Below are 17,044 nucleotides of genomic sequence, written 5' to 3'. Positions count from 1 at the left end.
CTGATCAGGCCCTACACCCAAACAAGGGCACTGCGTTCATCCACCTCTGGCCTGCTCGCCTCCCTACCACTGAGGAAGTACAGTTCCTGCGCAGCCCAGTCAAAACTGTTCGCTGCTCTGGCCCCCCAATGGTGGAACAAACTCCCTCACGACGTCAGGACAGCGGAGTCAATCACCACCTTCCGGAGACACCTGAAACCCCACCTCTTTCAGGAATACCTAGGATAGGATAAAGTAATCCTTCTCACCCCCCTTAAAATATTTAGATGCACTATTGTAAAGTGGCTGTTCCACTGGATGTCTTAAGGTGAACGCACCAATTTGTAAGTCGCTCTGGATAAGAGCGTCTGCTAAATGACTTAAATGTAAATGTAAATCAGCCAAGACCTCAGACAAAAGGCTGTAGACCTCCACAAGTCTGGTTCATCCTTGGGAGCAATTTCCGAACGCCTGAAGGTTCCACGTTCATCTGTACAAACAATAGCACGCAAGTATAAACACCATGGGACCATGCAGCCGTCAGACCGCTCAGGAAGGAGACGCGTTCTGTCTCCTAGAGATGAACGTACTTTGGTGTGAAAAGCACAAATCAATCCCAGAACAACAGCAAAGGACCTTGTGATGATACTGGAGGAAACATGTACAAAAGTATCTATATCCACAGTAAAACAAATCCTATATGGAAAATGGGGGAGGCTTGCAAGCCGAAGAACACCATTCAACCATGAAGCATGGGGGTGGCAGCATCATGTTGTGGGGGTGCTTTGCTACAGAAGGGACTGGTGCACGTCACAAAATAGATGGCACCATGAGGGAGGGAAATGATGTGGATATGTTGAAGCAAAATCTAAAGACATCAGTCAGGAAGTTAAATCTAAAGACATCAGTTAAAGTCAGGAATGGACAATGACCCCAAGCATACTTCCAACGTTGTGGCAAAATGGCTTAAGGACAACAAAGTCAAGGTATTGGAGTGGCCATCACAAATTCCTGTCCTCAATCCTATAGACAATGTGTGGCCAGAACTGAAAAGGCCTGTGTGAGCAAGGAGGCCTGGCCTGCAAACCTGACTCAGTTACACCAGCTCTGTCAGGAGGAATGGGCCAAAATTCATCCAACTTATTGTGGGAAGCTTGTGGTTTACTTTTGTAAAAGATATGGGCAATACTGTGACTTCTTCACCCGTATCTACTGCAAAGCTATTAGCCATGTTCACATTAATCCCATCCGATTTCATATGTACCCCAGCTGAGATGGGACGTAAGAGGTGGTCTATTAGTTTACCTCCACAGCATCCAGCAAACTCTGCTGCTGAGCCGGAGAGAGATTTTTCAATTTCTCCATCAGCATTGCGTCGTTGGGGCTGTTGTCTTGATTCCATTTTCCCTTAGACGGACCCTTCCAATAAGAACACGTTTTATTTCCCGACATTCTTGTTGCCAGTGACTAGAAATACCTCGATGACATTCACCAGGTTTCTCTTCTACTGAACGAATAATGTTGGTTTCACTCGGAACCTGCACAACTCGGACAGCCGGTTTATTACGTTGATTGATGTCTTTCTCCAGTCGTGACAACCTGTTGCCAAAGTTTTGTCTCTCCCAGTCATTAGTTGTGGAAACATGTTGACTCAAAGCCAGGCAATGCTGACCAGATGCTTGAAACCTGATCTGCCCTGCGCAACTCAGTGTGGGTAGATTGAGGGAACAAAGGGTCCACATGTTGGAGCCAAGTCTGTTTTTATGACCATTGCCTATAATTGTTGTATTTCTACTTTCAAGGTTTTTATCGGTTCACCAAGAGCTCTCAAACTATCTTTATCTCTCTGCAATGTCCTGTCATGATTCTCCAGAAACAATTTCTCGTCCCGTTTTCTTACTTTGGCAAAACAGTTAAAGACCATCTTGTTTTTGTCAACTAGTTAGATTTCCTCTATTTTTCCCCAAGCTTTTTGTATATCAGACAGATTCCATCTTTGTCAACAATGACGGAGTATTTCTTTATCACTTGCCTACACCTTTCTACTTTGAAATGGTTCTTCAGATCACAAAATCGTTTTCATGCTCACATACGGAGAAGCTGTCCCGCCCTTTCCAAAGTGTTTTTTCACTTAACAATGGCATTACATTAACTTCAAAAGTTGTATAATGTATTTTTTAACCCCCCCCCCCAAAAAAAATATATATATCACCCCTTGAGAACTCAAACCTCCTATCTATAGAACACATTGTTTCTGTAGGGCCTGGTTAACCATAACACTTGTGTTCACTTCAAAAGTTTGTGGAAGGCTTCTATGCAACAAGGTTTCAAAGAAACAGAGACCTCAAGCCTTTTAATAGAGGACTTGAACCCCTATAATAGATCTAACAAACCTGTAACAGAGCAAAGGACTTGAACCGTATACATCACAGATACAGTGGTTTGTCCTTCAAAATTTGCAGCGTACTGCAGCACAGCTTGCATGGTGCCGCAGAATTCTATTTAAGTATCAGCCATTGTAACTTTTAAAGCTAGTTAGTGCTAGTTTGACCACCAGAGGGCATCTTTGAGAAATCAAATAAAATGTATTTATATAGCCCTTCGTACATCAGCTGATATCTCAAAGTGCTGTACAGAAACCCAGCCTAAAACCCCAAACAGCAAGCAATGCAGGTGTAGAAGCACGGTGGCTAGGAAAAACTCCCTAGAAAGGCCAAAACCTAGGAAGAAACCTAGAGAGGAACCAGGCTATGTGGGGTGGCCAGTCCTCTTCTGGCTGTGCCGGGTGGAGAGTATAACAGAACATGGCCAAGATGTTCAAATGTTCATAAATGACCAGCATGGTCGAATAATAATAAGGCAGAACAGTTGAAACTGGAGCAGCAGCACAGCCAGGTGGACTGGGGACAGCAAGGAGTCATCATGTCAGGTAGTCCTGGGGCATGGTCCTAGGGCTCAGGTCCTCCGAGAGAGAGAAAGAAAGAGAGAAGGAGAGAATTAGAGAACGCACACTTAGATTCACACAGGACACCGAATAGGACAGGAGAAGTACTCCAGATATAACAAACTGACCTTAGCCCCCCGACACATAAACTACTGCAGCATAAATACTGGAGGCTGAGACAGGAGGGGTCAGGAGACACTGTGGCCCCATCCGAGGACACCCCCGGACAGGGCCAAACAGGAAGGATATAACCCCACCCACTTTGCCAAAGCACAGCCCCCACCACTGGGGAGAAGCATTTGATAGCCTCCAATAGTGGCTGTACTAGAGAATGTAAAACCTTTTTTTGTAAGAACACTGTATATGGGACTGATTTTATGAAATGTTGCTTAAAAAGTTTGATTAATATTATGGGGTTTTCTATTCCAAGAAAAATGAAAAACCGTCAAGGTTTCCATTAGGATGGAATGTAAAATATGGCACTGTACAACGTTACGATCGGGAGTAGGCTACAGTACTAAAAGTATAACATTTCCACACCCTAATTGTAGTCTAACCAATACCCAAACAGAGATTCAGTGAAAATAAACATTTCATTGATTTATCAAGACCAGTCCCCATGCTTGTCTTAGAGCCACGCGAAACAGTCCTAAAATAGTTGACCACAGCGGGTAGGCTTTTGCTTCAAATCCTATTGCTTCTAACTTCAATATGCTCTTTAAATAAACAAGACCTACAACACTTTTAACAGCACATTACTCAACACTAGTGCGACTCATGTCACCTACGGTAGGCCTACAGCATATCGGAAAAATATTTTTTTCATTGAAGTGACCGCCAATGATTACATATGGGTCTTTGGCACGGGTATTTAACCTGCATCTGTAGCAAGTGAGGTGTTGGTAAAGGTATATTGTCCTGCTAACAGCCCATAATGGGCTATTATAATACTCTACATGGTTTCCAGGTCAGGATAACCAAAACATTTCTTCATTAAAGACTATCAGAAAGAATGGTACCTATTTATTTTGATCCAAAGCCAAGAATGAGTGAGTCACTCAGCTTTATGTAGGTGCCGGGCTATATTACTCTGCCATCAACTTGATAATATATGACAATATTTTGGAGGTTATTTCATTTTCAAAAGAAAGTGAGCGATTGTAATTTGAATAAAGGCCAAAATAATATTTTTAAAGGCCAAAACATTTATTTCTGTTTTCTAGAGGGAGAAACGCTGGGCCATTTGTCTGCCGCCCTGTGGGACCCCCAATCACGGTCGGATTTGATACACAATAAAAACATGACCGTGTGTGTTTGAAAGAGTACTTTCCAGTAATCAACCATTTGTTTACCTTCATTATTAGACAACTTTGTTCCAATATTTCTGTAATTCAGTGATATTTATTGCCATAGTAATTCATTATGGATCCATATGTAACGTACGTCCTCTTCTTCTGACGAGGAGTAAGACATATCGGCCCAATTTGCAGCGTGGTAAGTGTCCATTTTAATATGTAAAACTGAACACTACAAAAATACAAAATAACAAAGTGAAAGAACGAAACAGTCCCGTGTGGCACAAACACTGACACGGAAAATGGTCACCCACAACTCAAAAGTGAAAGCAGGCTACCTAAATTTGGTTCTCAATCAGGGACAACGATAAACAGCTGCCTCTGATTGAGAACCATACCAGGCCAAACACAGAAATCCCAAAACATAGAAAAAGGAACATAGACAACCCACCCAACTCACGCCCTGACCATACTAAAACAAAGACATAATAAAATAACTAAGGTCAGAACGTGACAGTACCCCTCCCCCCCAAAGGTGCAGACTCCGGTCTCAAAACCTAAACCTATAGGGGAGGGTATGGGTCGGTGTCTGTCCGCGGTGGCGGCTCTGGCGCGGGACGTGGACCCCACTCCACCATAGTCCTTCTCCGCCTCTTTACCCGCCTCCGTGGCCTCTTTAACGCGGCGACCCTCGCCGCCCACCTCAAACTGGGGACCCAAGCCACGAGTCCTGAATGGACGGGAGATTCCAGCAGCACCGGACAGGCAGGAGACTCTGGCAGCTCCGGAGTGAACGGTGATTCTGGCAGCGCCGGTGTGACAGGCGATTCTGGCAGCTCCTGGCTGACGGACGGCTCCTGGCTTACTGGCGGCTCTGGCAGCTCCTGGCTGACGGACGGCTCTGGAAACTCCTGGCTGACTGGTGGCTCTGGCAGCCCCTGGCTGACTGGCAGCTCCTGGCTGACAGGCGGCTCTGGCAGCTCCTGGCTGACGGACGGCTCTGGCAGCTCCTGACTGGCGGGAGGCTCTGGCAGCTCCTGACTGGCGGGAGGCTCTGGCAGCTCAGGACAGATGGGCGACTCTGGCAGCTCAGGACAGACTGGCGACTCTGGCAGCTCCTGACTGACCGTGGCTCTGGCAGCTCCTGACTGGCGGGCACATTGCTTGTCTTTACAACATGAGTATAGCCTACCTGACTGGCATGAAAATGAACCACGGGAAAAGCGTCCTCCATTTGCTATTTAAGTGCATAGATGACATGGATGTTTTTCTGCCCGTTTTGAGACAGGTGCATGATAATGGTCCACTCTAGAGGTCGACCAATTATGAGTTTTCAATGCCGATACCGATTAATGGAGGACCAAAAAAAAAGATACCAATTTTTTTGTTAAAGCTGATTTTTTTGTAATAATGACAATTACAACAATACTGAATGAACACTTATTTTAACATTAATAAAATCAATTTAGCCTCAAATAAATAATGAAGCATGTTCAATTTGGTTTAAATAATGCAAAAACAAAGTGTTGGAGAAGAAAGTAAAAGTGCAATATGTGCCATGTAAAAGAAAGAAGCTAACGTTTAAGTTCCTTGCTCAGAACATGAGAACATATGAAAACTGGTGGTTCCTTTTAACGTGAGTCTTCAATATTTCCAGGTTGTAGTTATTTAAGGTTGTAGTTATTATTGGAATTATAGGACTATTCCTCTCTATACCATATATTTCATATACCTTTGACTATTGGATGTTCTTATAGGCACTTTAGTGTAACAGTATAGCTTCCGTCCCTCTCCTCGCCCCTACCTGGGCTCGAACCAGGTACACATCGACAACAGCCACCCTCGAAGCATCGTTACCCATCGCTCCACAAAAGTCGCAGCCCTTGAGGAGCAAGGGGAACAACTACTCCAAGTCTTAGAGTGAGTGACGTTTGAAACACCATTAGCGCGCACCTCGCTAACTAGCTAGCCATTTCACATCGGTTACACCAGCCTAATCTCGGTAGTTGATAGCCTCGAAGTCATAAACAGCGCAATGCTTGAAGCCTGCTATTTGAACATCCAGGCTTATATCCTTGTGCTGTGGGCTCATTACTGCGCTTATGTGAAGAAATAGCCTAATAGTTTATCAACATTTTAAGCTAAATGTTCTGATCTGTTGCATCAACCTCATTGTGTATTTTTAATGCTAGTGGTTGTATAAATTTGGGATTTATCGCATCCCACAACTGTCCTAGACTATGTTTGGAATATTTATCTCTCGCACAGAATAGTATAGTTCAACTTTTGCACTATGGGGGATAGTAGATTGACATAGGTTAGTACTTTTGCTGTTCGTTAGGCCTACTTAATCTGTTTGGATGACGAAAAGTAAATGTGGACAGTGGACACTTCCAATATCTTCAATATGCGCCTCGGAATTGGATAAGAACGCTTGTAGTTGTGTCTCCGATGTGTCTGTCTTCACTTGTAGCCTCTGAGAAAGACCCGATCACCTGACTGAGAGCCATGTGAGTGAGAGATGCTTCGGAGCATTAAGCATGCAGGGAAAATGGAATTAAAATTATTATATTCAGCCCAAGGGCACAACGGCTACTGGCCGCATAAGGCATGGATTTTTTTAGGGGTCATTACGGTCACACAAAGGGGATGCCGTAGGGAAATTCAAGGCATTAGCAAGTGCTTGTCAAATTGTGAATGAGAGACTAATGAAGTGTTCACAGCCTGCACAAAAAACATAGCAGAGCTCATGCCTTTCATGCAACCTTTTTCAAAACATCATTAGTTGCATCATGCAGCCTTAGAATCTATTGAAAAATGTAAACATATAGCCCAACGTTTGTATCACAATTAAAGTTACATAAATAACTCTAAATTAAGCGCATCGGAGTACCTGTTTCTTTTGTTATCCGCTCTACACAGAATAGCCGCTTATGCGGCAGTTAATCCTTGTGGCTGAGCAGTACCAGAGCAAAATTGGAATGGGAGAGAAGGCTGCCACCATTTTTTTATCTGCTCAAATTATGCTCTACTCCTCGCTCCACACTCTCCTACTGACATGCTCTGGCATTCAAAAGCAATCCTGCTTTAGACTATCAAAACACTGTCAATGAATAATCATATAAATGGATGGAATCAGTGAAGGATTTGCTGCAGCAACCATTACATGGTCTGACAAACTGCATATCAAATGAGTGTTAAATAGACAAAAGAACAATTAAGTTGTTAACCCTTTCACATATACCAACAAACGGGTTTGATCATTCTACAGTGGTCTCTGCAGCGTACGCTCAAACTGGTTTTATTGGAACATTTATTTAGAATTTTCAGTTTCGATTGACGCAACAGCCAGCATTTGAGCTAGCCACTGTTTTTTCACATAAACATTTTGCACAAACACAGTTCTTACAAAGTTATGTCCTGAATGTGACAAGTTAATTTTTGGATGCAATGTTCAGACATTCACAGAAGTAGCAACAACATACACAATCATCCAAACCGGGGGGGAAAAGCTACATTAGTCCTAGCGCTAAACTGAGGAAATTTTGACGTTACACAGGCGGTCATATTTAGATAACTCAGCTGACAGAAACCACAATATGAATTAGCTAAAAGCCATTACTATTTATAATTCATCACATCACAGGTGAGCTCAACATTGATCACAATAATTGAGTAAAACACTTTCTAGAAATCTAAAGTAATCCATCGATTGGTAGTTTGTGTGTGCCACCATGTTTGTTTTTCGCCAAAGATAATAAGAGGAGACAAGATGAGTTTGGTCTGTTTGCAGTATGCATGTTGAAGAGGGTGTGTCGTCTACGATCATTCACTTCCCTTCATTCACTTCCGGAAGTTTACCCAAAAGAGGAGTGAACCATTCCTTCACCTGATTAAAACATCTTTGGTCTGACAGATGTTTACGTGACACCCAAAATTCATTGTAATAATGTCAACAAACATGGTGCCACACATACAGTGGGGAGAACAAGTATTTGATACACTGCCGAATTTGCAGGTTTTCCTACTTACAAAGCATGTAGAGGTCTGTAATTTTTTTATCATAGGTACACTTCAACTGTGAGAGACGGAATCTAAAACAAAAATCCAGAATATCACATTGTATGATTTTTAAGTAATTAATTTGCATTTTAATGCATGACATACGTATTTGATCACCTACCAACCAGTAAGAATTCCGGCTCTCACAGACCTGTTAGTTTTTCTTTAACTTGTTATGGCTGCAATCCCGATATCGGGATAAGTGTCATCAATAACCGCTGAATAGCGTAGCGCTACATTCAATAAATATTACTACAAATATTTATTTTCATGAAATCACAAGTGCAATAGAGGAAAACACAGCTTAGCCTTTTGTTAATCCACCTGTCGTGTCAGATTTTGAAATTATGCTTTTCAGCGAAAGCAGTCCAAGCGTTTGTGTAAGTTTATCGATCGCACGACAAAACATTAAGTACACTTAGCATCAGGAACCTTGGTCACAAAAATCAGAAAAGCAATCAAATTAATCGTTTACCTTTGATGATCTTTGGATATTTTCACTCACGAGACTCTTTTACACAACAAATGTTCCTTTTGTTCCATAAAGATTATTTTTATACCCAAAATATCTCTGTTTGTCGCGTTATGTTCAGAAATCCACAGGAAAGAGCGGTCACAGAAATCATATCCATAATGTCCACAGAAACATGTCAAACGTTTTTTATAATCAATCCTCAGGTTGTTTTTAAAAATATATATTCGATAATATATCAAGCGGGTGTGTAGGTTTTTTAATAACACTGGGAGAAACAATGACTGCTGTACTCTGTAGCGCAAAACTCACTCTGAGAGCCCCCACCTATCCACTTACGCAATGTGATCTTTCGCGCTCATTTTTTCAAAATAAAAGCCTGAAACTATGTCTAAAGACTGTTGACACCTTAAGGAAGTAACAGAAAAAGGAATCTGGTTGATATTCCTTTAAATGGAGGATAGGCATGCATAGGAACAGAGAGGTTTCAAAATAAGAGTCACTTCTTGATTGGATTTTCCTCAGGTTTTCTCCTGAAATATCAGTTCTGTTATACTCACAGACAATACTTTTACAGTTTTGGAAACTTTAGAGTGTTTTCTATCCTAATCTGACAATTATATGCATATTCTAGTTTCTGGGGCTGAGAAATAGGCCGTTTCAAATGGGTACGTTTTTTAGGCAAAAACAAAAATACTGCCCCCTACACGCAAAAGGTTAATGAAAACCTGCTCCAGAGCACTCAGGACCTCAGACTGGGGCAAACGCGAGTGGCTTTGGGACATGTCTCTGAATGTCCCCGAGTGGCCCAGCCAGAGCTCGGACTTGAACCCGATCGAACATTTCTGGAGAGACCTGAAAATAACTGCAGCAACGCTCCCCATCCAAACTGACAGAGCTTGATAGGATCTGCAGAGAAGAATTGGAGTAACTCCCCAAATACAGGTGTGCCAAGCTTGTTGCGTCATAAACAAGAAGACTCAAGGCTATAATAGCTGCCAAATGTGTTTCAACAAAGCACTAAGTAAAGGGTCTGAATACTTAAAAAGTGATATTTCAGTATTTTATTGTTAATACATTTGCAAAAATATGTAAAAACCTTTTTTGCTTCGTCATTATGGGGTATTGTGTGTAGATTGATGAGGGAATAAAACAATTTAATAAGGCTGTAACGTATCAAAATGTTGATAAAGTAGTGGAGTCTGAATACGTTCCGAATGCACTGTATATTGTTGAAGTGAAAAGAAATGTGGCTCTTGAAGAGGCTTTGTTTTGTGACTGGAGGGATATAACTATTTTCAAGGTCAAACAGGCATTGATACAGTGTATGTGTTAGATTAAACTTGTTTCACTATAAATCTGCATTGGTTATGGTACCTTTGCTTATGAATAAGATGAGGAGCGGTGGTATGTCTATTTGTCAATAACAGCTGTGCGATGTCTAATATTAAAGAAGTCTCGAGGTATTGCTCGCCTGAGGAAGAGTACCTTATGATAAACTGTAGACCACAAAATCTACCATGATAGTTTTCATCTATGAATATTGTTTGTAGCCGTCTATTTACCACCACAAATCGTTGCTGGCGCTAAGATCGCACTCAACCAGCTGTATAAGAAAAACAAGAAAATGCTCATCTAGTGTTGCAGAGGAAACTTAAATCATTTTTACTTCATTTCTACCAGCATGTCACATGTGCAACCAGAGGAAAAATACTCTCGACCACCTTTACTCCACACACAGAGATGCATGCAAAGCTCGCCCTCCATTTGGCAAATCTGACCATAACTCTATCCTCTTGATTCGTGCTTACAAGCAAAACCTAATGCAGGAAGTACCAGTGACTCGCTCAATACAGAAGTGGTCAGATGACGCAGAGGGTACGCTACAGGACTGTTTTGCTAGCACAGACGGAACTTTTTTCCAGGATTCATCCAATGGCATTGAGGAGTATACCACCTCAGTTATCGGCTTCATCAATAAGTGCATCGACGACATCATCTCCACAGTGACCGTACGTACATATCCTAACCAGAAGCCATGGATTACAGGCAACATCCGCATCGAGATAAAGGACTAATTCTTATAAGAAATCCCGCTACGCCCTCAGACGAACCATCAAACAGGCAAAGCATCAATACAGGATTAAGATTGTATCCTAGTACTCCGGCTCTAACGCTCGTCGGATGTGGCAGGGCTTGAAAACTATTACAGACTACAAAGGGAAACCCAGCCGCGAGCTGCCCAGTGACACGAGGCTACCAGATGAGCTAAATGCCTTTTATGCCCACTTTTAGGCAAGCAAGACTGAAGCATGGATGAGAGCACCAGCTGTTCCGGACGACTGTGTGATAATGCTCTCGGTAGCCGATGTGAGCAAGACCATTAAACAGGTCAACATTCAAAAAGCTGTGGGGCCAGACGGATTACCAGGATGTGTACTCAAAGCATGCGCGGACCAACTGGCAAGTGACTTTACTGACATTTTCAACCTCTGCCTGACCGAGTCTGTAATACCTACATGTTTCAGGGAGACCATCAAAGGTTGTGTGCCAAAGGAAGCGAAGGTAACCTGCCTAAATTAACCCGCCCCATAGCACTCACGTCAGTAGCCATGAAGTGCTTTGAAAGGCTGGTCATGACTCACATCAACAGCATCATCCCGGGTAACCTCCCCTCTGATTCGCATACCGCTCCAACAGATCCACAGATGATGCAATCTCTAATTTTTTAACCTTTATTTAACTAGGTATGTCAGTGAAGAACAAATTCTTATTTTCAATGACGGCCTAGGAACAGTTTGTTAACTGCCTGTTCAGGGGCAGAACGACAGATTTGTACCTTGTCAGCTCAGGGATTTGAACTTGCAACCTTTCAGGTTACAAGTCCTACACTCTAACCACTAGGCTACCCTGCCGCCCCTATTGCACTCCACACTGCCCTTTTCCACCTGGACAAAAGGAACATCTATGTGAGAATGCTGTTCATTAACTAAAGCTTAGTGTTCAACACCATAGTGCCCACAAAGCTCATCACTAAGCTAAGGACCCTTGGACTAAACAGCTCCCTCTTGCAACTGGATCCTGGACTTCCTGACGGGTCGGCCCCAGTTGGTAGGGTAGGCAACAATACTCAGGGTCTGTGCTTAGTTCCCTCCTGTACTCCCTGTTCACCCACAACTGCATGGCCAAACACGGCTCCAACACCATCATTAAGTTTGCTGACGACACAACAGTGGTAGGCCTGATTATCTACAGCGATGAGACAGCCTATAGGGAGGAGGTCAGGCCAGGACAACAACCTCTCCTTCAATGTGAGCAAGATAAAGGAGCTGATTGTGGACTATAGGAAAAGGCAGGCCGAACAGGCCCCCATTCTCATCCATTCTCATCCACGGGGCTAAAGTGGAGCAGGTCAAGAGTTTCAAGTTCCTTGGTGTCCACATCACAAATGAAATATCATCATCCAAACACACCAAGACAGTTGTGAAGAGGGCACGACAACATCTTTCCCCCCCAGGAGACTGAAAAGATTTGGCATGGGTCCCCAGGTCCTCAAAACGTTCTACAGCTGCACCATCGAGAGCACCGGTTGCATCTCCGCCTGGTATGGCAACTGCTAGGCATCTGACCGTAAGGTCGCTACAGAGGGTAGTGCATACAGCCCAGCACATCATTATTGCCAAGCTTCCTGCCATCCAGGATCTATATACTAGGCGGTGTCAGAGGAAAGCCCAAAAAATTGTCAATCACTCCAGTCCCCCAAGTCATAGTCTGTTCTCCTCCCCACCCCCCATTTGTTTTAACACTGCTGCTACTTGCTGTTTATTGTCTATGCATATTCACTTTACCCCTACCTACATGTACAAATTGCCTTGACTAACCTGTACCCCCTGCACATTGACTCGGTACCGGTACCCGCTGTATTATAGCCTTGTTAAACTGCATTGTTGGTTAAGGGCTTGTAAGTAAGCATTTCATGTTTAAAAAAAAAAATTCTCCCAATTTCGTGGTATCCAATTGTTGTAGTAGCTACTATCTTGTCTCATCGCTACAACTCTCGTACGGGCTCGGGAGAGACGAAGGTTGAAAGTCATGCGTCCTCCGATACACAACCCAACCAGCTGCACTGCTTCTTAACACAGCGCGCATCCAGCCGCACCAATGTGTCGGAGGATACACAGTGCACCTGGCAACCTTGGTTAGCGCCCGGTCCGCGACAGGAGTCGCTGGTGCACGATGAGACAAGGACATCCCTACCGACCAAGCCCTCCCTAACCCGGACGACGCTAGGCCAATTGTGCGTCATCCCACGGACCTCCCGGTCGCGGCCGGTTACGACAGAGCTGGCGCTGCAGTACAGCGCCCTTAACCACTGCGCCACCCGGGAGGCCAAGCATTTCATGTTGTATTGTTGTTGTATTGGGTGCATGTGACAAATAAAGTTTGATTTGATTTGATCAATGATGGTTGTTCCGAATACTTTGCAAATAGCTTTTGCCTCTCAGTAGATTTGGTTACGTTGATCAGGGTTGAGGAACAGTAGCTATCAATTACCTTACCTGCCCTACTGGCCTTTGCGTTGATCATAGGACTTACATAATATAGCAAACTTTTATGTTCTTGCAGAGACATGTTTTTTAAGCTCTCCTCTGTCTCATTTTGTTCCGTCTCTCTGTGTTTGTTCTGCAGCTAAAGCCGTGACCGAGACCACTGGGAAATTCAGATCTGTCACCTCAGATCAAGATGTAAGTAATATCGCTGTCTACCTATCTCTTTTTCTTTCTCACTCTCATTAGCTCTCTCTCTTTCTATCGCTCTCTCTCTTTCTCTCAGTGATGACAAAGGTTGAAGCTAGAGTCATCTGTGCTTTCGGCTCTGGGGGGCTGTGTGGGCATTCTCTTCACCTGATTAATGCATTCATATTTTACTGCTCAAACACTGCTCACTTCAGCCTGTTGGCAGAGAATTGCTTAATGCACCTATATTTTTACTGTCTTGGTACAAGGGGTATGGGGAAATGCCTAACTTCCTAAACTGAATTTTCACTTAATCATGCATTGATATCAATGGGAGATTTAGTGCAAATTTGACTTTAAGTGGAAGTTAGAATTGACCCCTTATGAGTGGATTTGTAACATCCCCCTTTCCCTCAATCAGAGCTGTATCTTGCAGATAGATGTCTGTAAGCCAGAGGGAGGGTGGCTGGGCTTTGCTCTGATTGGAGGATGCAATGGGAGCGTGCTCAGAGTGAAGAAGATCTGCGCTGGAGGCGTGGCCCACCAAGACGGGCGGCTCAGAGTGGGAGACATACTGCTCGAGGTACGCACAAGCACGTACACACACACACTTATCAATAACTGATTGAATCCTAACATGAGTCCTAACATTACTTTTAATATATTTGTAGTAAATACAGTGAGCTCCAAAAGTATTGGGACAGTGACTTTTTGTTTTGGCTCTGTACTCCAGCACTTTGGATTTTAAATGATACAATGACTATGAGGTTAAAGTGCATTTTGGGTCAACCGTTTGAGAAATTACAGCACTTTTTGTACGTAGTCCCTCAATTTTAGAGGACCAAAGGTATTGGGACAAATTCACTTACTATATATGTATAAAAATAGTAAAAATTAAGGTATTTGGTCTCATATTCAAAGCACGCAATGACTACATCAAGCTTGTGACTCTACAATTTGTTGGATGCATTTGCTGTTTGTTTCGCTTGTGTTTCAAATTGTTTTGTGCCCAATAGTAATTCATAGTAAATAATGTATTGTGTCGTTTTGGAGTCACTTTTATTGTAAATGAACACTTCTACATTAATGTGGATGCTACCATGATTACAGATAATCCTGAATGAATCGTGAATAATGATGATTGAGAAAGTTACAGAGACATACATATCATACCCACCCAACAAACAAAAAAATCAAGGAAAAGGGTGGCTACTTTGAAGAATCTCAAATATAAAATATAAAAACTTTTTGGGTTACTACATTATTCCATATGTGTTATTTCATAGTGTCGATGTCTTCACAATTATTCTACAGTGTAGAAAATAGTAAAAAATAAAGAAAAACCCTGGAATGAGTAGGAGTGTCCAAATCTTTGACTAGTACTGTACATGTACTTGGATGTGTAGTGTCAGCTTTTGTTGCTGGCATTTCATGCCTACGTTTGAAAAACTTGCCAATGAAATATAATTAAAGTAGTTGGCAATATCAATTGGTTTTGAATTGAATGAGCCAACTTATTCAATGAATGATGGAGCTGAGTTTGCCTTTTTCCCCCAAAATATCTATGAAGGTGTTCCGAAACTTTTTACTGTTATTTTTTGTCATTTATCTTTGTTTCATAGTGTAGTTTCTTCTTTTTATTCCGTTTAGTCACATGATTTCTCAATTTGCAGTATGTTTGCCAATCGGTTGTGAAGCCATTCCTTTTGCTTTATCCCTCTCAACCATGCACTTTTTCAATTCTTCATCAATCCATGGGGATTTAACAGTTTCTTAATGTGTGCATGCTTTTTAGTAACCGGGATAAGCAATTTCATAAATATGTCAAGTGCACCGTCTGTTTGCTCCTCATTACACACCACAGACCAACAAATATTCTTTACATCAACAACATAGGAATCACTACAAAACTTATTGAATGACCTCTTATACACTGTATTAGGCCCAACCTTTGGAACTTTGGTTTTCCTGTATATGGCTACTATATTGTGGTCACTACATCCAATGGATCTGTGTACTGCTTTCAAGAACATTTCTGCAGCATTAGTAAAGATGTGATCAGTACATTGATTATATGTTGATTATTTCATTCCTGCGCAGTTTGAAACTACCCTGGTAGGTTGACTGAAAACGTGAACCTGGTTACAGTTTGAAGCTTTTTCTTGAGTGGGCAGCTTGATAAAAGCCAGTCTATTTAAATCACCCAGAAAATATACCTCTCTGTTGATATCACATACGTTGTCAAGCATTTCACACATGTTATCCAGCTACTGACTGTTAGCACTTGGTGGTCTATAGCAGCTTCCCACATGAATGTAACTTTGCATCCAACACTTTTGTACAGTCACAAGCTTAATGTAGCCATTGTGTGTTGGGAATATGGGACTAAATATGGAACTTTTTATCTACTTTAATACACATATAAGTGAATTTGTCCCAATACTTTAAAATAGGGGGACTATGATAAAGAAGTGCTATAATTTCTAAACTGTTCACCCGATATGGATGAAAATACCCTCAAATTAAAGCTGATAGTCTGTACTTTATCCTCATGGTCATTGTATCATTTCAAATCCAAAGTGGTGGAGTACTGAGCCAAAACAACACAAATGTATCACTGTCCCAATACTTTTGGAGTTCATTGTATGTGTCATTGTTGTATTCCAATGTGTTTTAGGTGAATGGGATAATAATATCAGGTCTGAGCCACAGTAAGGTGGTGGATATCCTCCGTAAGGTAAAGGGAAACGTCCAGCTCAACATCTGTAGAGACATCATACGACGGGCCAATACAGCACCCTGCACTGATGGTTTCTTCTATATGGCCTCTTGCCCTAGAGACAACATGGCCGCATGCCCTGGATCAAATATGGCCCTTTGTCCTGGATCAAATATTTCCCCTTGTCCTGGGTCAAATATGATGACCTGCCAAGGCGTCAACATGGGGGATAAAGCAGAGCTTGTCTCTAAACCTGCTGCCTGCTTCTTACCTGATGTCCAGCAGGAGGACCTTCCCCCTGGTGAGATATAAGAGGGCCAGTTAATCCCAAATTAATGTTTGTTGGGGGGGTTTCATACTTAAAAAGTTGTATTTTTAGCTATTTTTAGCTAAGTATATATTCCAATCTGAAGGCCTCAAACCTAAACAAAATGTACTTAAATAATTGAGTTATACTGTATGTAATTTTGCCTGTATGTTTGATTCCAGAGTTGACTTCAGATCCAGTACCTTATGTAGAGGAGGATGCCCCCCTTTCTCCCCCCACCTCTCTCCTCCCCATCATCCCGCACACCGCCTGCAGGCCCTGACAGAAGGCATGGCTGGACAGGTAACACACACACACCCACACACAAACTCACAGAGCTCTAAATAAAACAACATACATGGTGGCACTGGTGCTCCCAACTTTAGAAAGTTAGAAGTACCACATAAAATTTAGGAGCACCAGAAAATACAATTTCTTGTTGATTGTGCGGGATTATATTTAGTTCACATCTTGTATTGGAGGTGTTATTGTGCTCCGGACCATTGTTACCCTGTGTTTTGGGCATGACC

At 42.5% G+C, this 17,044-nt stretch overlaps 1 protein-coding gene across 1 annotated transcript in view; it reads left to right on the top strand.

Moving 5' to 3' along the window:
• The window catches only part of LOC115113413 (tyrosine-protein phosphatase non-receptor type 13-like), a 118,140-nt gene that overhangs the window by 65,763 nt on the left and 35,333 nt on the right, over window positions 1–17,044 (top strand). Inside the window, 5 exon segments of the mRNA XM_029641011.2 lie at window positions 13,442–13,497; window positions 13,910–14,071; window positions 16,166–16,508; window positions 16,697–16,735; window positions 16,738–16,817. Coding sequence (XP_029496871.2) covers window positions 13,442–13,497; window positions 13,910–14,071; window positions 16,166–16,508; window positions 16,697–16,735; window positions 16,738–16,817 — 680 coding nt within the window.

The sequence above is a fragment of the Oncorhynchus nerka genome, linkage group LG28 (assembly GCF_034236695.1).
Source record: "Oncorhynchus nerka isolate Pitt River linkage group LG28, Oner_Uvic_2.0, whole genome shotgun sequence".
NCBI lineage: Eukaryota > Metazoa > Chordata > Actinopteri > Salmoniformes > Salmonidae > Oncorhynchus > Oncorhynchus nerka.
Note: the sequence above shows the minus strand (reverse complement) of the source record. Positions and strands in the feature narration are given on the sequence as shown.